The 22,395-nt window shown below is 47.0% G+C and overlaps 1 protein-coding gene across 7 annotated transcripts in view; it reads right to left on the bottom strand.

Moving 5' to 3' along the window:
• Window positions 1–22,395, bottom strand: part of LOC126521223 (MFS-type transporter SLC18B1-like) — a 126,148-nt gene that overhangs the window by 11,169 nt on the left and 92,584 nt on the right. For 6 of the 7 annotated variants that reach the window (XM_055065827.1, XM_055065828.2, XM_050169850.3 and 3 more), the window contains 4 exons: window positions 22,023–22,111; window positions 16,051–16,146; window positions 15,867–15,941; window positions 6,788–6,881 (listed from right to left, as the gene is read on the bottom strand). In XM_055065827.1, the coding sequence (XP_054921802.1) occupies window positions 6,788–6,881; window positions 15,867–15,941; window positions 16,051–16,146; window positions 22,023–22,111 (354 nt within the window). The remainder of the gene's footprint in view (window positions 1–6,787; window positions 6,882–15,866; window positions 15,942–16,050; window positions 16,147–22,022; window positions 22,112–22,395) is intronic. The other variant, XM_055065830.2, reaches the window with a different exon arrangement.

Genomic DNA, 22,395 nt, shown 5'->3' with positions numbered 1-22,395 from the left:
CTCCGCTCTCAAAACAGTCGCCATTTCCTGTATCATTTCGCACACTTCTTGTTTGGTGCAGGAATTGTGAGGGAGTTTCTCAGGTGCGAGTGTGTGGGTCTGGGTAAGTGAAAGCGTCGCTGTGGGAGACAGTTTGTTTTGTTGGTTTGTTTGCCGTGCAGAAGGAGGTGAAGGAAGGGAGGAGGAAGGAGAGGGAAATTGCGCTGACCAACTCACCGCTGTCACCTTCCTGGTGTGATGGTAGGGTGTTTTCGTCCACGCGGCCTCAGGTTCCTTCGGTAGCTGTTTCTGCTGCGTCAGACTGCGGCTCCCAGATCGGCTTCGACCACGTGGTTGCTTTTGGTCCTTGGACGGCCTGCGGACCCTGGACCTACTGCGACTTTGGGACTGCCTGTCTCCGGGATCGGTAGCGAGGACGACCATGTGTTGCATCAGTAGTCGCAGGTGCCGTACCGTTGAATGTCGTTACCTTGCTGTACTTCTTGTCGTGCTGGAGTTGTTGCTCCGCCATTTTCTGCTGCTCTCGGAACACGTGCCTCTTGTTGAAGGGTTTGCGTTGCTTTACTGGACATCGAGAGTCAGTGTCGGGGTGCTCACCACCACAATGAAAACATTTCAGCGTGCAATCATGTCCTTCGGAGGGGTTGGAAGTTCCACACGCAGCACAGCGGGGTTTATCCGGGGTTGGGCAAACATCCGGTCGATGACCCGTGGAAAGCCACACGCTGCACAGCTGCTGTCCGGGTTTATGAATGTAGCACCTGTATTCTGCTCCGTAATAGTAGATGTACCAGGGAACCCAAATGCCAGAGAACGTGATGATGGCCGTGGCTGAATTTTTCATCATTCTTGCATGCAGGACCTGAGCCATCGGTGATCGGATATTTGTCATCAGCGTTGTCGAAGTTGTATTCTTTGCTATGCCGGAGATGGCTCCTTCGCAGGAAGCACCCGGAGCAGCCACATAGGCCTGAACCTCGTACTGCTTGTTTTCCAGGCATATAGACTTGATCAGCTGCAGTCTTGCCGCTAGTTCTTCGTCCGGTGTGCTGACCACTGCGACGTTCTGCTCTCGGCGTATGCGGATGGTTAGCTGGTGGAGCGTGCTCTCGTTTAATTGAGCCGCTGTGCCTATAGCTCTGGCTATAGAGTGCTGCGGCCACTCACCGGGATTCAGTCTATCTCTCGGTCGGAAGACCACTTTCAAGTCGGCGATCGGTAGCGGGGGCAGCTGCGAGCTGTTATTGCGCAATCTCAGATGTAGGTGGTCCTGCTGTGCTGGTTCGGTGTTGGGTGGCAAGCTCGACGTCGCTTAGACCTGTTTCTTGCGCTTTCGGGCCACGAGAAACCAAGTCTCGTCTTCGTTGTCTGGAGTCAGTTCTTGATCCATAGCTGCGGCTGGTGTGGTTTCGTCCAATGCTGCGGCAGGCAGGGGGTCCGGGCAGCCATCGTCACGGTAGCAGTGCAGTGGGCATGAGAAAAAAATACCCAGTTCCCGCCGGGATCGAGCTCGGGCCCGTTGCATTGCAAGCTTCAGCTTGATTAAATATGGACAACTGCCGTCCCTGCCAGTTGTTAACCTGACGTTGTACTTCTTCAACTTCCGCTGACCAGTGTGGATAACTATCGCGATATTGAGAGACGGGTGCACTTAAGTACTTAAAGTCTTGCCTACACTGAATACCTTTAAAGTGCGTTGGAATCGTACACCATAGACCAAACCAAAACCCTGAACTCTTCTCAAGTTTTACTGCTGCACCAGAAGCTGAGCAAAAATGTTGCGTCATGGCAAGGGCATTCTCTACACTTGTCAGCACAAAAGAAGGCTATGTCATCTGCATAGGCAAGTGCGCGGACCTCATTGGACAACAATTTGAGCCCTTGAAAAGCATGATCCTTCAGAATTCGTGTGCAAAGCGGTTCCAAGTACATAGTGAATAATAGAGGGGACAAGGGACAACCTTGCCTTACGGATGCCCTGAGGTAGATAGATTTGGATAGAAAACCATTAACTATTAGTCTTGTTGTGCCATTAGCATAACAGATAGTGATTCCTTTAAAAAGAACATACCCAACGTTTATGTGCTCTAACACACGAAACAAAAAGTAGTGATTAATTTTTTCAAATGCTTCTTTCAAATCAACCTAAACTATTGCGACCTGACGGGCAATTTCTGCTGTACACTCTAGCACAGCCCGCGCAACGTGGACATTTGTCTGGATCTTCCTCTAATTCGACGTGTTTGATCGTCTCTTACCACTGATTGAATTACGTCTTCAAGGTGACTAGCCAATATCTTGGTGCCAAATATTTTATAACCCGCATTGCAGAGTGATAAGGGGCGATATCCTTCGACTTTCTGCAATTTGTTGCCCCACTCCTTTTGGTATAACTACTGTGCACCCTCGGCGTAGCGTGGCGGGCAGGTATCCAATCTGGTAAGCTTCTTCGCAAACTTTAAGAAGAAAGAGAGCTAATATAGAGCAAAAGCACTGATAAAATTCCGCACTCAAGCCATCAAGCCAACGAGCTTTGCCTTTAGCTGGCGAAGCAATGGTTGCTTCAACTTCTGTGATGCATATGTCTCTATCAATATGATCACATTCTTCTTGACTGAGCTGTGGCAGCAACGAAAAAGATTTTTCCGTTACAGCTTCACTATTAGTAATTTTATGACACTGAAAACTATCTTCATAATGATCCGTGAACGCTTTCACTATTCTAGCCTGGTCATTAACAATCGCTCCAGCACACTCTATCTCAAGCACATGCTACAGAGCATGCCGATGCTCGTCACCAAGCAAACGACTACAGGGCTGTTGCAACAAAGCGCCTCGTCGTGTCCACTCTTCTCGTTGATGTCCTTGTGTGCTTTTAGTTTCAAAGTGCAAGTAAACCAACCAGCCCAGTTGTCCATTCTGTTACCGACAAGTACGCGCTCGGACTAGTGCATCTCCGTGTGTCTCAGTGTCCATTGTCCGCATTTTTGCCTTAATGTACGTTGTAAATGTCTTCAATGTACTTACCAGGATGCAGGCATTCAATTTGGTGTAGCTGGTCTTTATATTTTCCCCTTTCCTCAAAGCAAAATGTGGAAGCTTCTTCAATGCCTATCATTTTAACTTCTTGCTTAAATATTTTCAACTGCGCGAAGACAGATAAAGAATTGAGGCTTGATACTTCAATAAGCATTTCCAGGACGCGCTTTAGAACAGGTTTATGTGAGACTAACATATTATTAATTTTGCATAAATCCCAACTCAACCGCGAACTTTCAAATTACTGGTTGCCAAGAGAAACCGACACCAAACAATGATCATTGAAGAACGCAGGGTGCACATTGTCGGCGTATAGTCTAGGCAGGAAAGGTATAATGATACATAAATCCAATCGAACCTTGCATAAGTTGTACATTGATAGTCTGTTAGCGAAATGGGACTTTTTCGTGTTTCTCTACATCAACAAGCTGGTAGTCGCATATCATAGTATTCAAAACGTCAACACTAGTGTCGTGGCAAAGCCTTGTAGACTACCCATCCTATGCACTACACATACAATTAAAGTCAGCTAAGTCAACAAATACATGGTCAGTGCGTAAGTGCTGGGTCAATGAGAGAAAATAGTCCTGCTTGTCACGTGCTCTATTTGGCACATACACGCAAAGAAACCTCCAAGCTTGACTTTCTATATTGACATCACACCATACGCGGCGCTCTTCCTTATCAGTGCCCAGTCCCAACACGTTGCATTGCCAGCGTTTTCTTCACAAATAGCATACATCCTGCAGAGACACCATTCGCGTGCCTGACAAATACTTCATACTCTGAAATAAATGCAGCTACAGCAGCCCCTGTGTCATCATCGGATTCAATTTTTTTTCTGAATTGCAATAACATATAACGCTCGGCTGCGCAACAAGTGCAACAACTGACCCTGCCGCCGCTTACTATGTAAGCTACAGACGTTCAGTCTTCCAAACGTTTAGAAAAGAGTGCCCGCCACTTTTTTCCTCCTGCGGCGTAGCGCCTACACGTAACGCTGCTACCTTTGTTTTGCTTTTCCCGCCTCTTTGAGGAAGCGCAGCTGCAGGAACTACTTGAACTGCAGCGACATCTGCACTCACAGGGGCTCCATGATGGGGTTTCCTTATGTTCGCCCCGACGACACTGGGCACTTTCCGAGAGCGCGCCGAATGATCCACCGGCGCTGGACGCTTCTTGGACGCCTCAGTAATTTCAGTGCCCTCGGCAGGATGAAGCTGGTCCCGAAAAGGTGGTGATTCGGCCCACGTTGCACAAAGGTCCTCTTCACAGTTGATCACTTTATGTTCTTCAGTAGCCTTTGCTGTAGCTATGTCCGCAGCTGGCCATACTTGCACTTTCTCAGCCAAGTGGTCTTCAGCAGGCGCTTTGGCAGAAGTATCTACGATCTCATTTACATCCATGAGGAACTTCACGATGGTGTCATCGTCCACTGGTCGATCATCACGAAGCTTGTCAGCTTACGTGCCAACGCATGCCTCTGTGTTATGACCCTAACGGTGGCACTTGGCGCATCGTAGTGTTTTACACTGTCGTCTTATGTGCCCTATCGTGTTGCATTGAACACACAAGGGAGGTCGCCTAGAAATCAAAATTAGGCATTGATGTGCGAAGATCGTCAGAAGGGGAGCAAAGGAACTTGTAGAGACGCCTTCTTTGAGCGTGAACTCTGCATCGCGATTCGTCATCTGCCAAATGTTTATGTCTTCACAAGGCCACATTTCTCTTGCCATACCGTGCCATACGGTTCCAATGCATCAACAATATGTTACCGTTCTAGATGAGGAGGCAGCCAGAGAAGCTTCATTATTGCATTCCGGCTTTCTGGGTCGATGACAAAGCACTTTAATCTTTGGATAGGAGCTCACCTTTGTCGACGAGCTTCTGCTTGGAAAGGCTATTCGCACAGGTGACGAGCCACAAATGGCTCATCTGATACTGGCCTGCTCACAGAATTTCCTTGATATCCATCACTGAGAGTACGGCATCACGAAAATCCGGGGCACGGTATGGCCGACCAGCGAGGTCCGCGTGTAAGAACACAGAGTTGAGAACGATACTTGTGCATTTTGGACACCCATTTATTTCGATCAGTGTTCCTGAGTTTTTCTTCAAACTAATTTTGCTCTGCGCTTCCCAGACTTCAAATGAGGCCCAACCCACGTCACCATGGAGGGCCTCATTTGTGGTTTTACCGGGAGCTTCCAAAGCCGTCATGCCATATATGATGGTGATGATTTATTGGCATCTGCTTTGGAACGAGGTGGTGACAAATAGTCACCTAGCCTGCTTGATTTATTCATATATACTGTATACGTTTTTGATTCTAGCATTTTTGTATAAATCTTCACACTATTCTTTTTCCCTCAAAGCCTCTCCATATCTGCCTTGTAGCACTACCTATGCCTCTAACGGATGCAGTCATATCAATTTATTCCCTGCTTCTTTTTCACCAATAGCCTAAACATCTCTTGCTTAACTCGACTGCTCACCGGCTGATGCTTCCATCCACTGTAAATACAAGCGCTTCTGGAAGGTGCACGTTACCTCCGGGCCTCACTGGGTGAATCCCTTCCCATTCTATTAGGATGTGCTGAGTGTTCTCCGGATTAATGTTGCAGCATATGAATGTCTCAACTTGCTGCGAATATTTGCTCCTGCGTATTTTTTCCTTAGGCAACCAGCTCAACCCTCAAATAATAAGGCACTACTTTAGAAGAACCTCACCCCATTTGGAAGAACCCCACCTATATATACTGTAGCGAGGAAAGCATATATCGCCTTGAAGAAGCAAGTCCACTTGACGAAACGTTGGCTCCTGCTTTCACCTCGCTCTCGCTTTGCTCAAGGCATTACTCAGCGCGACACCTGGCGTACCTCTCGGCAAACACGGTTGCATCAATTTCTCACAGCATAGTCTTTCTTGCCTTTGAACTTTTTTAATTCTTCCCTGCCTTCCCTCCTTACTCTCTCTCTCTCTCTTGTTTCACTATTATGTGCCATTCAGTCACTTACACTTATATTTGGCCTCCTTTATTGTTACTATGGCTGGCTGCAGAATACAATAACATATTGAAGCCATTCCAAATAACGCGACATATTTGGCTCCGACTCCCTTGCCTAAGCGGCTCTATCACGTGCACGTTGGAGGCATTGAAGAAGTTGGCTAGCAATAAATAACCATTATTAAGATGAGGACTAAGTGTCCAACTATACCAGACTGAACAGATGTATTACAAATAAAACTGTGAATCCATTGATAAGATGACGAAAAAAACAGCTTTGTAGAGCGACAGATGTGTGCTAAAATTTTTGTGTTTATTTTCGCAATCAAAGCTGGATAGAAATGCACAGAAATAATATGCCGACCATAATGCAATATGTCAGCTGAATTAGGAACCATCGTCAAACCCGTTGTAAACAACTATCCGCTCAAGCGGATATTAGATACGGTTCTTGCTCACCTTGGTGAGACGGCCCTCGTGGCCCAACTCTTAGGTGCCAGGACTACTCCAAACTCGTCAACCCCTGATAACATTAGTCAAGAGGGGGCAGAATTTGTAACAATACGTTTGAAAAACATAGGACATGACAGGAGGAGGCACACCTTAGCTTTACGTGCAGTCTCCTATTTCGCAATTCAGCTTACAATACGCGAAGTCTACGTAGCAACGAGTCAGATTAAGCCGCTGTTCTGCTAAGGGGTTAGTCTCACAAGTAGTGGGCGTAGAGTGGCTTCTCTTACCCAGAATAAAAGGATGCCGAAGAGGAACATAGATCCCGGTCTGTAGCTGAATTTCTCTACGAGGTACCCTGCTATTGGGGGCGTCGTAATGGCCCTGGAAAAATGGAAAGGAGACAATTATTGTTGAAACTCGTAGTTACCTGTCGATTGTCACAATAGATAAAGCCAGCTATAGCATGGCGTAACGACAGTTGCGGGAAAGGCGCTTCAGAGGAGATGGTTTATGGGTTGTTTACGCTTCGCACCGTATACGCGGTGCGGTGCGAAGCGGCATACGTATTAATCATTTTCAGAGCACTTCTTTCTTTAGTAAACATATATTAAGCGGTACCAAAACCTCTGCGAAAACTTAGAGCATATATCGTCGTTAGCGCTGAGTAAAATCCACATTTTTTTTTCTTGATAGCGGATGAAAGTCTCTGTTGGTGGATTTATTTGTAGCATTTGAAAGTAGACCACGTCCCTTTGCCATCCGATCAAGTGGATACTAAAGGGGCCCTGAAACACCCCACGGGCTCGGTGAAAAAACGCACTCCACGGATAGCATACGCTGCTGTGAACATCTCAGCCAAATTTAGAGTCGCGCGCGGCACGTGGAGCACGCAAGCGAGGCGCGAAGTCACCTTTCTCTCAATCGTTCCCTTTTCAACAGAAGCCTGCTCCTCGCTCTTTTTTGGACGTTTTATTTCGTAGCATAGCGGGTTCCCATACGCGGCTGGTATTGGCCAATAGCTGACATCAATGAAGAAGGGTGTTTGGATCAGTGCGCTTCTTCCCACTGTTATTATGTATATTTATTGGCGCAGTTTAATGAACAGGTTGAAGTAAGCCAATATATGCTTCCCAATTTTTAAAACAATTACGCCATTCCAGAAGAAGCCGACTATCGTCTGCTCATGCCTGGCCGTGGCCGCCCACGTAGAAATTAAGCTTTGGCTACTCCACTTATCGATGTCGTAGCCCTCAGGTCTCGCTCATTTCGACTAGTTTTGAACGCTCAACTACTCTCGAAACAAACCAAACTTAAGGTCAGACCGCACGCACGCTTGCAAGCGTGCCCTCACTCCTGGCCGCTCCTGGTTAGGTGCCTTGGCAGATTATGCTTCGTGATAATCAAGGTATTGATAGCACTTGAATATGCGCAAATTGGACGGGGCTGCTATCGATCGGTTAAGCTGGTGCAGGACAAAGTTGGTCGGCAACACGTAGCACAGCCAGACAGGAGCATATGAGCACGAGCGCACACTTTATGCCTGTCGTGCACAAAGCAAACGCTGCTGTTGCATGTGTCTTGCGGTCTGCTATGTAGCGCAGATAGAGCGGCCGCCGCGCGGTGCCGCGACGCCTCCAGTGGCTAAGGGCACTGCGGCTTGCTCAGGACAACCGCGTTTGGCACACTTGGCTTCGTTTGGCGCGTAATAGGCGCCAAAATCGCAAATAGCGGTGTCTACCTGAACATACGAAATCTAATTTGAATTGCGCGCCGTGGTGACGTTTAGTAAGCGGGGCATTCTGGGCATGCAACTCCTAGCCCTCGGTGCGACGGTACTGCACGTGCACCGAGGGGTCTACGCATGCGCAGTACAGTCGCCCAAGTGCTCGGGGGGCCTCAACGCTTGCGTGCCCTAATCTAACACTCTCTAACAAATTCGCTTCTGCTTAACGTAAGTACTTTTTGTGGTAAAGTATTTCTGCAATAGCCTAATTTAACTTCAAATGCATTTCTCCACTTCTGTAAAAGTTTATTTAGGATCTAATGCGTTAACATTTTGACGCTTTGCCACTTAAATCACTTGCGAATCCCCACACTTCGATTTAAGCTTTAATATTGTTTGTGTCACTGTAATTTTCGGCCGCATTTCGATGGGGGCGAAATGCGAAAACACCCGTGTACTTAGATTTAGGTGCACGTTAAAGAACCCCAGGTGGTCGAAATTTCCGGAGTCCCCCACTACGGCGTGCCTCATAATCAGAAAGTGGTTTTGGCACGTAAAACCCCATAATTTAATTTTTTTTTCACTGTAATTTTGACTTCGCAGCTGCCCGCGAGCTGCCTTCGATCCCACCCGTACGTTAATATTCCGTGACTAACGACATATGCAAAAGTTCATTTAGCCTTCTGTATTTGTTATAATAAATAATGAGCTGTGATATGTACGATAACAGCTTGTAGTTCAAGCAGACTTCAGCTGTCGCCGATGAGGCGCATTTTATGAGGGCTCTGTTCGTCGTTTGGCTGACGAACGTTACGCCTTTCTCGAGCTAGATGCCTATTCAACGTGTGCGGGGTGGTGGAGGGGGATTTTGCGTAGACATGCTTTTAAATGCATGGGATGGTGGGCCAGCTGTCTTGCATAAAGGCTAGAGATGGGCTTCGAGTGTTGCTTGAACATAACTTCTCTGATCTGAAGAAAACCAACGCTAAAACAAGGTCACTGTAACAAAACAATGACGGGGAATAGACCCGCACCCGTACGCCTGACTCGTTTGTCGTCTGGCAGCAAATACGCGAGCAGCTCCCGTGGCCGCTGCTCGTGCTTGGTGCACCTTCTTCTTCGTTATTTGCAACACACTCCCACGGCCGACAAAATTGCTAAAGGCTGCCAACTTCAAGAAAGTAAACCCTTTGGACAGGACGCCTTGTCACAGAGCCGCATGCCACCTTCAGGCAGCACCTCGAGCGACGCTGTCGCGACCAAGAAGCAGTTCGGCTACCCAGGCCACCTTCCACAGGAGAGGCAGCGAATCATCCTCGTGCACCAGGACGACGTCTCCAACTTGAATTCATGGCGGCAGCTTCTATGTCGCTTCGTGTGCGGAGCGTACAAGCACCAAGTACTTGCGCCAGTGCTTCCAGAGATGGTCTGTTAAAGCTTGTCGATGTATGCTTAGAGGTCGCAGATGGATGCTTGTTGATAGGGGTAGCATGGCACCGAACTGTTTAGACAAGCATGTTGCACGTTTGCCAATCAAGAAGCGTGAAGGCTTTAGTGGGCATAACTCATCAGGTTCTTGAGACAAATATGTTAAGGAACGGCTGTTTATATTCACCTATACCTCGCAAAGAAAAGTTATCTCTTCAAAGCATAGGGAATTGTCACCTAGAGCGCGCTTCAGTGTGCTCTTGCCGATGCAGGCCAGTCATTCCCACCATCCTCCCTAAGGCCCTCGCTCGGCGCTGAACTTCCATTTAATGCAGCGTGCACCACCGAAATCTGCCCAACTGGATGTGGGATGATTTCCTAGTTATCGAGCGCAGTGATGAAAGAAGAGAGTGCTGTCTGAATGAATGGTCGTAGGAATGCCACGAGGAGAGGTGGAACGCCGAAAGGTGGCGATGAAGCTGGTGGCTGTAATGTCAGTGTGAGCTCAAAATGAAGAGCGCGCGTTACCGCACACCAGAAGACGGCGATGTAAGCTTTGGGATGAATTTACAGAGCTGAACGACAATAAAGTGGTCCACAGAAGTGAGCCACGACAACTGTAAATGGACTCGCCTATGAAATCTAGTCTCGTGGCACTGGTGCTATGGGTGCGGACTCTGGTGTGAGTTTGCGTCTTCTCCAAATCAGACAGTCTCTCAGGGCTGACTGCACATCTTGGCGCCCTTTTAGCAGCCACAAGCGTTCGCGTAGCTCGGTGAGTGTCTAGTCGACGCTTGATGGAAGCACCCGTTCGTGGGTCGAACGAATCAGCAGCTGAGTGATAACGTCACGATCAGGAAGCACTGTAGGGTGGCAAACTGACCGAGGGCCCGTCAAAAGCTGCAGACGTCCTCCCACTCGGATGAGCCCATTGTCGGCGAGGAACCGACGAAGCAGCAGTCTAGATCAAGCAGGTACCGCGTTGATAACGGAAAGTGCTTCTACGTCGTCAGAAAAGTGTGCATACTGGACTTGTTTAATCCAGTAATGCATGATCGGCTCGTGCGATTTCTTGAGCAGTCAGTGAACCATATGTGAGGCTCGTTGTAGCGCTGTGTAGTCAACAAAACGGTAGATTATAACAATAACCCGAAGAAGGCGCTAGTACTGGCTGTAGTTTGCGACCTGGAGTAAAGCTTGCGGTTGCACGGTGGTAACGATGCATGCTGTCTCCGGAGCTATGTCGTTAGCGGTTGAGGGTATTGATCATGTGACGTCGGCCTCCCATGTGTACATGGGAATAGAAAGCCAAGTAGGGCCTTCGCACCACAACGCTCAGGAGCGTTGCCGCCGCGATACCGCTTGTGAGTAAGTCGGCCGGGTTTTCTTTGCTTCTTCAGTGGGTCTATTTGTCGCCAGCTGTGGGTCACTGTACTTCTGCGACCCTATTTCTAACATACGGATTGCAACGCCTGGGATATTGTGACAGTCATTGAATGACTGTCTGAGAGTCTTTCCAGGAGAAAGGTATTGCTACCTTGAAACAAGGTATCCTACTCATGTAGTCGTAGAGGCGGGCAGCGGTCAAGCAGGCAAGCAACTCTATACGAGGTAGCGATGTGGATTTTAACGGCGCAATTTGTTCCTTGGTCAGTAAAAGATGTGTCCTGCGCGCGTGTGAATGCATCAATTCAGAACACACGTAGTCTGCTACGCCATACGCCCTCAGAGTGGCGTCTGCGAAAACGTGCAATTCCGTGACTCCAACCGGGTGTTCTTGCGGCCTGTTGACTTGTCAGGGTGAATGAAACTTACTCAAAATCTGAAACGTGGAACACTAGGCATTCCTCGCAGTGACCTACTCGTGGGTGCTGTAACTTCCAGAGATCTTGAAAAATCAACTGGGCCAGAACGGAGAATGGCGCGAGTAGTCCGAGAGGATCGTACAGCTTTGCGAAGTCTTGAAGCATCGTTATTTTCGTTATAGGTATGGTTGACACAAACCCAATAACATGCTCTGCATTGCTTACGATTGAACCATCGCTTCTCTTCCAGCGAAGCCCTAGGACCTTTATCGTGTATGGATGGCCACCTTCGTCTTCAAAAGATACCCCGGCTGTTTGAAAGTGTTGTCGCAATATTGATTGGTTTGATACCCATTTACGAAGCTCCATGCCAGCGTCCGCTAGAATGGTCAGTGCCTCCGTATACATTTGGTACGCTTTCTGAACACTGTTTGCACCGACTACCAAATCGTTTAGATAAAAGGATTCTCTGAGGCAAGCCAGTGTGTCGGGAAATTGGCTTTCAGAGACAGAAAAGTGATGATGCAGCATTGTCGTTAGCAGAAACAGGCAGTACGTGGCGCAGAAGGCAACGCGGGTCATCCGCCACTGAACAATTATAGGCACTGGTTGATGCTCCATTGGGAAATGAGCGAGCCACAAGAAATTGAGTGCATCTGTGTCCTCGGGCCGAATGACCGTCTGCAGGTACGCCTTGTTTATGTAAGGCACGATAACGATTGGACGAAACTTGAAGTTGCGCAGGAGTTTCAAAGTCAGTATTTAATCTTGCTCCCTTGGTCAGGCCCTAGCTGACAGTATGCACAAGGCGATGCGCCGACAGCAACTCGGAGTTTGGTAGGGACTGCGTCGCGCCGATTTACTCCATGATGCAGCATGCATATAGTACGCGTTTGGCTCGAAGATCATGTGTTGGCTGGGGACACGTTCTGCGTGAGATTCGCCAAAATAAGTTTGGATCGTCTTGTGATAATTGGCGAGATCTGCTTGTTCGTTGAGGCGTATGAGCTGCATCAAGAGTCTCTGCCTAGCAAGAGTGAAGTTCTGGCTGGCGTCAAGACCCGACTCCCGAATTAAGAAAGGAACCTCGTAGTGTCCTCCTTTCTTGAAAAGGTGGCGTTAGAACTTCCCAAGAGCCACGTGGGCGTCATATCTACCTTCAGGATTACCTTGCACTCCAAGGGCGTCGAGGCGCCACATGGAATAGGTGTCCACATTTGGTAAAGCATTGTTTACCACAGGCTCTGCGAGAGCAAGGCAAAACGATGTGATTTGTACAGCTGAACCTTTGGAGAAGTCATGGAGCGTTCCCAGGACAGTTCACCCCCCCCCAAAAAAAAAGGTTTTCCACTTCCGTAACCTGTGCCGATAGTCGAGTTGTCTGTCGGATTAAAACATCCCAGTAGATGTCGAAGCCAATCAGGATGCTCATCTCGTCCTCCCGGAAAGTCGTTGCCTTGGGGCATGCATGAGCCAAGTCAAGACCATGGTATGTCGCCATGGTGATGATTGCGCCCTCCCCTAGGGGACTCGTTACCGCTGAGATTTCCGGCACTTCGAAGACATCTACAGTGGTCTCGTTGGTACTGTGCTGGCTTCGGAGTGTGACGGACACTTGGTGAGATGGAAGGGTGACAGGACGATGCGTTTTCCCGAAGGTGAATAGGCTGAAGCGCTCAGTGCCTTGAACAGGGAAATAACGTGCTCGAGCAATGTCCCGCCAAACGAAAGTGCGCTGACTGCCCGTTTCTAGAAGGAGCCGCAGCAAAATTGACATCGCTGGTGCGACAGCCCAAGATCTGCCCGTCTGCTGGAATACGAGCATCAATCCGGTACAACTCATAAACACGGATGTGGCTCGAGGTGGTGTGTCGATGGACTACGGCCCACCTGCGCGTTGCACGAACGGCGTACACGCGTTGCCCAGATACTTTGCTTGGTTTTGACTTGGAGTACAGACGTTGCACAGCGACGTCAAGTGTTGTCCAGCACAGTGAGCAGATTGCAGACTTCTGGCGCTTCGGCATTCATTGGCGGCGTGGTAGCGCTTGGCGCGACAGAAGGAGAGCTTGAGCGCGCGCAGCCTGCTGCGTTTTTTTTTCTTCTGAAGGGGGCGACGTTGAGCATTCCCGAACTGCTTAGTTCGACGTGCTGCACTGGAGGCAGGGACGCATGTACGGCGATCTTACTTCAGCTGATAGAGCCGATGCACAGGTGGCGTTTAGCTCCACAGGTCGCGATTCACTTTGATGATGCCACTGGCTTGCAGATGAGCTGGCTTTGTCGAGACGACCTTCCTAACTTGCCTCGGCATGAATTACTAGGATGGTCATAGGATGTTTCACTTTTCTGGACCTTGTCTGGTGTAACCGTTGCCGTGTCAGCGTGGTTTGATGAAGAAGTCTCCTTCGGCCGCCGGTGATACAGGATACCAAGGTCAGGTGGTAAGGCCTTCATGATGACGCGTCGCAGAACAGCAGCATACTCGTCTGGTGAAACGTCAAGGCCCTCCAGTGCGCTTGTGCAAGAAGTAATCTAAGCATAGATATTTCGAAGCTTGTCGACATCGATTGAGCTACGAATAGTGGCCATTGAGAATAGGTGGTCCAGATGGTCATCGACCAGCATGTCGCGACGGCCGAACTGGTCAGGCAACACTTTGATGGCAGCATCGTAGTTTGCCTCGGTGAGACGGAGATTCTGAATTACCGTCTTCGCTGACGCGGACAGCTCAGCCAAAAGATATCTAAATTTTCCATCTTGGATAGCGAGTCATTGCCGTGAATGCTTGCCTGGTACTTGTTCCAAAGGCCTTGTTAGTCGCGCCACTCGCCAGAAAAGCTCGGGATGTGCAGCTTTGTCAAGGCAACGCGGGAGAACGACGCCGCGGGTGACACTCCGGGCGAGCCGGGTTTCGGCACCACTCGAAATGTAGCAAAACAACGATGAGGATTAGACCTGGACTCGGACGCCTGACTCGTTCGTCGTCTGGCCGCAACCGCGTGAGCAGCGCCCGTGGTCACTGCTCATGCTCGGCTTACCTTCTTCTTCTTTATCTGTAACAATCCCTTTTTCCTTCATCCACATCTTACAGCCGGAGGTGGCGTGGCCAACTCAATATAAATATCATGCTAAAAATATTTTATTTACTGGGAGAGGTCTCTTTTCTCGTCTATTCCAAAACAAGTTAGCTTACCGTAATTATGGCAGATTATGCAGCCTTTCTTCAGCGCAAATTTTGGCTTTCTTCCTTTGGCCGCCATGTTTAACAGCGCAACGCGACCGACGCAAGTTATAGGGAACAATGTAGGAGCCACACTTTCGAATATGCATTACTCAACTGCCCGATGGCTTCACGTAGTTTCTCGCAGAATCTCGCAGCATAATATATCCTTTAAGTAAGCGTAAGGAATCCTACCGCAAACCTTATCGTACTGCTGTCATTTGATGCAGAAGCGTCGGCCTGTACTCTGACTCACTTAGACAGGCATAGAAAAGTGCCTGCTGTGAGACATGTTACCGTGAATTCCACAACGACCCCCCCCCCCCCCCCCGAACAAAAAAGTTAAGCGGAACCTCCCTGTACGGGAGCTGTCCAAGATATACGTAGCGTTATATGGCGTTCGGCATTATGCGGAATGTGTTATGTATGGTAATGATGTGTGTGTGATGGGGTGGGGGAACGTTATGCTGATGCAGCATGTATTTTTTGTCTATATATGTGTTAAGAGGACGAGTAGACAGATACCACATATTTACATTGCCGATGATATACATTCCACACCACGGCGACTACCATATAATGCTACGCATATCTTCGGCAGTTGCCGTTCAGGGAGGTACCACTTAATTTGTTTGCGCGATGCCTGGCGCGGCATAACCAACGCTTAATTCCGTCATATACAGCGGATAGGGTACAGCTGTATGTATTCGTAATTAATGCACGAGTGGCGCATCAGATTGTTTTGGATTACTTTTAGTCAGACTCCAACCTCACTGAGCGGATGTTTACCAGAGTGTTCCATACTGCTTGTTATCCCATTTTTACTATAGGCTTAGGTATTTTCGGCCTAGGTTTAACGCCTCCTTTCTACGCATGGCGTATGGGGAACGGCAAAAGTGGACGCGCTTGCAGAATATTTTGTGCCGGGGCGCCTATGGTTATCGCATGCAATGGTTTACTTGTCACTGACTTCAGATGGTAGCTAACAACCGCGCACACAATGGGTTTAAACCGCGCATTTTCGCCCTGTATTGAGAAAGAGGCTCTCTGGCTTCTCATGGAATTTTTTGACCGACTAGCCATATAATGTTACGCATTGTGGTAATAAAATGCGTGTTTTCTATTATTTGGCTTTTATTGATTCCGGAAAGAACGCTAACATAATACTGGTAATACGCTTCGCTTACCCAATAACTAAGAATGTCACTACAACAGTTGACACGAATCCGGTAGTCCGTATGTCGTCCGGGTAGCCCCGCTTACTGCAATATAAAAGGGTAAGAAAGAAAAGAAAACGTGACACATTATTACCCTTCTTCTGAATAGATAGCCAGATACTCGTACTTGGCAGAGCTGTAAAAGGACACTTACGCTGTATGGCTGAGCGCTAATGAGAAGCTGCAAATGAATTGAGCAGCCATTCCAACACCCGTGAACGTCTGAGAGACGTAAACCATCCAGAGCTGCCTTTGGAGGAAGACAAAGAAAAATAATCTTAGTCTGGAATTTTTTTTTACATTTCAGTATTTCAAAGAGATCTTACTGGCAAGGCGATTCTGAAGTTTAGCCGCTGCTATGGACCCTTTTTGCGAAGTAATTAGATGGCACTTTCGGCAGTTCGCCGCACTTTGCCTCAGACGAAAGCGCACCAATGCGAAACCATTACCGCTTCTGCCCTGCTACTGTGAAATCAACTGTCCGAAATGCGACTGGGTGATTGCCAACGCACTGTGATCGATTGATGCCACAAAATGTAGAATGGTAGAGAGAAGATATTCATAGTAGTTGGTTTCAAAATAGTGACTGACATATTAAGGAAGGCAATGAATTTGTGCGGCCAAGTTCACAGACCACTGCTACACAAGGAGTGCCTGTGTTTTGGCAGCCCTCCGCGATGCATGGCTTTCCTCGAGAATAAAATAATCACTAAGTCAGCGTTGCGTCATTAACTTCCAAAGAAAGTAATTCAGCCACAGTTGGTCGGCAAGAGAGCATCGTTCTTTACACAGACAGATTGTGTAGCGCCCCTTCCTGGCATATAGTAAATTTCTTGCAGGTTATTTATACACAGTCACTCAAACTCGCGCTCAAGCTTACTCCCACTCTATCACGCACGTAAGTGAATGGGCGCACTCTTGATTCAATACACCGAAACATGAGTGACGGACTACACCGACAGCACACGAATGTTCGAAGTTGAATGTTTCGTGACGATCCACAGAGTAAGTGGGTGGCCAGCGACAATACGTTTTTGCTAAAAGCTATCACAAAGTAGAGGACACCTATGTTCCAAGTATCGTGCACGGCAAGAACAAATCCACCGCAACTGAACACACCCGTGAGCGATTGGGAAGAAAAACAATCCGATAGTGACCGCACCGATGAACCGAAGAAAGAGGACAAGCCCGCCGCTTCAGAGTATCTGGCAAATAAAGATCGAAGAGCAAAAGGCACTGATCTTGATTTAATTCAGAAGCGGGAAGTTTGGACAGCTTGGAATACACCTCTATTCCCGCTTTTAGTGCAAGCGCCGTATACGCTGCTTGCTCCGTTTGAACAAGACGTGATGAGCTTTGAGAGCACTTACATGTCCTTTGAAGCTGTAGCCAAAGGTTCGTATCGTCCACCTAGTCAGTCTACGATAGCCACCGAAATGGAGGTTTACTGAGTCGCACCGGCGTCATGCCCATTCATTGTAAGCATGGAGGCATCAGAGCTAGCTGGGGCAAGCAATGGCCGCGTCACCACGTGATCAAACATGGCGGCGTCCACGAGATCACCGTGACAAGAGTCAGAACTGTAAATTTTAATCCCTAATATTGTGGTGGAGGCATTCGAGTCTGATAAGAATTCCAGAAAGGCTAAGCCGACGCACCACATCAATTCATAAAAGCGCCCTTGGTTAAAAAATGGTGCGATATTGAATGACAAGAACGAGTTATTGTATTCGCCGCTTTTAGGCGAATAAAATAAGCAAAAATAATAATACAAATTGAATGCTGTCCTCTTTAGGTCACATGTCGTTTATGTGGCCAGTTAGGCTGCTTGTTTTTATTGAGGGAGAGCAATGCTACCAAATAAGTTCTCGTTCATCTCCAAAAGCAATAACTAGTTGACTGTCATTGTGAGCACATAAGGCTGCGCGTAGTGCTGTCAAGCATGTCACCCGCATGATTCTATACGCCCAAGTACCGCACATTGAGCGCATAGCAACTCGGACCCCTGCGCTTTCTGTGGACGCACTGACATACGCATGAGGTTACGAGGAAAGCGACAGGTAACAAGCCACCTCGTCCTGAAATTTAATAATGTGATATTGCATGAAGTCGTATAAAAAAGATAGGCTAACGTCATCGCCATCAAAGATGATGTTTGCAGCTTGCATGACAGCGAGTCCACAGCTTTCTTATTCTTATCTATAGCGTCATCCATTAGAAAGAATTAGGAATGAAGTTTTCTATTGGATTTCTTACTGCATGCTGCAGTAATTTCTTAATTAAGTTTTCTTGCAGGTTGGAGCTTGTTTCCGGGTTCATTATTTTTTTCTAATAGCACGCTGCATTTGATTGGTATTGTGGATGGCGAAAGGCGGTTTGGAAATGGGAGACTGTCACGTACACGTGAGCGAGAGTCGGATACACAAGGATCGAGATCTTGGGGAAGGTAGAAGTTGCGCCCATGTTTTTATCCGCTATATTGCAGTCTCAATTAATTAACTAATCTATTCTGATTCTCCAAAAGAAGTAGTCACATGCTTAGCGAGAGACATTACTAAGTGACGGTCACCGTGATATCCATGAGGAGATTTTTCGGCGAAAGATTCCGCGATCTATAGGGCAACTTATTAGATGACCTTCATCATTGATGACTCTTTTTAAATGCGTACGCATTTCTATGCCTATTCAACAAGAAAACCTGTCCCTCATGTAAGATGAATCGTAATTGTAATATCTCTCGCCTAGATTAAGCCGAGATATCGAGGCTAGGATATACGAATGTAAAACGTTGTCGAAGGCCTTCTCAAGATCAAGTCCCATAACGGTCCGAGCGTCGGCAGAGACGTTGTCTAGGATTCGATGCTTAATAAGTTTCATAGTATCCTGTGTCGATAGGCCTGCTCTGAATCCTATCATACTATGGGCGTAAATCTCGTTATTCTCCGAGAACTGGGACAGTCGATTGAGGACCGGGTGCTCCGCTACCGAAATGCCACCGACCTATTAGGGCTCATGCGCTTCACGCCGCGCAACACAGACAGATAAGCCGTCAATGACTTGATAAGGAGTGATTAGAGGTTATATTGGCCTCATACGTTTGATAATGGTTCGACGCCGATGGACAAGGTGCTGAAGAGCGATAAGGGCTTATAATGGTCGGATGAATTCTGATAATGTTAATGAACAATTATAAGGGTTGATAACAATCGGATCAAATCCGATAAGGTTGATAAGGACCAATAAGGGTTCATAGGGATGGTATCATGTCGAATAACGTCGATAAGGACAGATACGGGTTGATAAATATCAGATAGAGTCCGATAAGGTTGATAACAGAGAACGTTTGATAAGGGGCTGATCTAGTCTGATAAGGTTGATAACGACTGCTAAGGGATGATAAGCTTTATACTAGTCAGAGCAAGTTCCATAACATAGATAATGACACCGGGCAGCATGGATATAAGCAAGTGGCACAATGCTTACGCATACTTACACAACTCCCAGTGGAGTTTCTGTAATAATGTTTGCTTGATATGCTAAAATATTAGTAGGTATCAGCGCAAGAAGTCGAATTTCTGCGCGAATAGCTTTTATAGCATGCTTGCACTGAGCTGCTGTGTTTTCTAGCTTTCGACAAAACTGCATGGTTTACTCTTTTAATGAAGTTATTCGCATATCGCGAAAGCCTCATGAAAAATTGCTCCCACCATTTAGAGAAACGCAGTTATGCATGGCTAAGAGTTCTGATGCGAAAGTGTCAAATGGCCCATTGAGCGAAAAAGCCGGCGGCGTTTGTAGCAGCAGCTAAACGGCAACTTCGACGCGCGCGGTGTCGGCGGCTCTCGTCGGAGCATGCGCAGAATGACCCCCAACCCGCGCGCCGATTTGAACGGCCGCCTGCAACCGTCGGCGAAATGGTGTGGGCGCGTTCTTAACACGCTAGTGTTAACTTTTTCCCTACCACGGAGAAGTGTTTTTTGTAGGTTGCGCTAGATTTTTTTTTCTGAAGGAACTACTGCACTCAATATTTTATGTAATATATAAAGAAAAAGCAGAATGAATGCACTTTTCAAGCATAAAAGTTTCATTAACCAGATGTATGTCCTAAAAAGATATAAATTGCCAGAATCAAGATTGTGGAATAAAATTGAACAAAGTTTGTAAACACATGCTTGTATCTACTAAGAAATAAATGGAACAAAAATTGTGAGATATAAAAAATGTATTGCCGTGTAATAGACACTATCTCCGAAAAAAATCACAATTTTTCACTGGTGCCGTATTCCAGCGCAAAAATTTAAGGGCAAGCACTACAGTTTGGCACGCCGGGCAGCTGCCGCCAATGTTCCAGGCTGGCTTCCGTCGTCATCGCTCTCAAAGTCCGGCGCACACGCAACATCCCCAGACTCGCTGCTTAGAAAACAAAACAATAGTTCTCCTTCACGTCCGATAGTGCAGTGTGTCGGAGAGCGGCGTGGAAAGTCTCAAAACTGGCGCTTCAAACCATCGTAAGCGGGCTAACGATGTCCAATGGGCACGGTATGGAAAGAGTTAAGGGTCCCGCTTCACAAAAATCGGGTGCCGGCGTTGGATGATGTTTCGCGAAAAATCATTCCGAACCACAACCGCGCAGGCCTTCCGCGTGGAGCAAAGGTGTTACTGATCTAATTGAATAAACGACGGCCTAAACATAACCTACAAGCATGATAGCGTTGGATTGTAAATATAATATACCAGAAAGCATAATTCTGTTATACGGAAACTCATACACACGCCCATTTTCCAATGCGCCTGGAGTATCCATATAATTATTATCGCAATAAAAAAGGCTAATACATCGTAGAAAGGCATCGTACGCGTTACAGTAGCCCCCCCCCCCCCCCCCCCCCCTCCTTGACGCAAATAAGTTTGAGTTGCGCAGACTAGTTAAAGCACGTCAAGAAAAAGGGTAAATCGCGAGGCGTTTCGCTACGGAATAACCATTGTCTCTGAAGTCATGTTTAGTGAGGCTTGTAGTTTAGCAATGTACCGTATATAATATACTCTACCGTTTTAGTAGCTGAATCTGGTGTTTTGAGAACCTTATCTCCTGGTGATATTGGGCTGGTTCAGACATGTAGACAAGCATCTCATAAAGGAATAAATTTGTCGTGGTTATGGAGTTCTTTATTATGGCCACTTGCAAGAAATCTGGTTCTGCGATCATTCAACCACCATAAAAGTCATTGGTAGCTTAGATGGGTCATTGTATAATTTGGCTTGGATTCATTGACAAGCCACATTGCAGTTTTAATTCTTATTATTCTTTGTGGTTCAAATACGTAGCGGTCTACCCCAAAAGCGTTTCATTAGAGCGAGTTAGGTGTGTTACTTCATAATTAATTCGCTTCGTCGGTTTATTTCCACCGCCTAAATACTTGACACATTTAGCAAGCCTCTCGCGAAATGTAGAAATATTTTCTGCACGGTATATTCACGTGCGTAAATATTTTTATATTCTAAACAAATATATTTATTTTTAATGTTCTAAAGATTATATTCCATAAGTTAGAGTGTAGGTTAGACTAATTGTTGGTAATCAGATAGTTTACATATATACGAGCTTCAGTAGTGTAATTTGTTGCCAGAAGGACGAAGCTTAGCAAATTCCTAGCAGTTCATGATTCTCACGCTGGCCATACCGACGGTGGACTCAGATGCTAGAGCCAGAGTTTTTTTCTATTATTCCGAGTACGAAACACATTGGTGGTAGTGTCGCGAAAGGCGGAGCCCGGCTGGTGTGCTTCGTTGCCAAACGCTTAGCCCGAACATGTCTGACATTCCTAGCAATAGGTTTGACTCAACGTTCGTCAACTGTGTCAAGCGAAATGGCGACTATAACGAATGTGTAGAGTGTGAGGCTCGCTGCGTGGTCCTTTAACGATGCCAAGTTTTCCTTACAGTACTGCTAACCCAACGAGCGTGTAGCCCGGTTAGATGCGCGTAATGCTGAGGAGCACTGAGTACTCTGTGCGATAATCCTTGGAACAGAATATAATACAAATTTATATTGTACTCAGACATTTTGCGAGGCTGAATAAAATGACCTGTTATGGTTGTGCAAAAGAAAAAGTCAAATATACTTACGGGTCTTGCTGAACAAATGGCGCTGGGCCTAGTATCAGGTAGGCAAACGCCGTCATCAGTTGCCCGGCAAAAGCAAAGAATGCTGCCATCTGCGCAGAGGTAAAAGACAAAAAAAATTACGGCGGCACAGGTCTCACGATGACGACGGCAGTATACAACAATGGTATGACGAAGACTGTTGGCAACGATGGCATGACGGGCGTCGGATGTCGAAATTAGAATAATGATGAGCTTATGACCGCATAGATAGATAGATAGATAGATAGATAGATAGATAGATAGATAGATAGATAGATAGATAGATAGATAGATAGATAGATAGATAGATAGATAGATAGATAGATAGATAGATAGATAGATAGATAGATAGATA

This window comes from Dermacentor andersoni, chromosome 6, assembly GCF_023375885.2.
Source record: "Dermacentor andersoni chromosome 6, qqDerAnde1_hic_scaffold, whole genome shotgun sequence".
NCBI classification, from domain to species: domain Eukaryota; kingdom Metazoa; phylum Arthropoda; class Arachnida; order Ixodida; family Ixodidae; genus Dermacentor; species Dermacentor andersoni.
The sequence above is the reverse complement of the archived record's forward strand: the minus strand, read 5'-3'. Positions and strand labels throughout refer to the sequence as shown.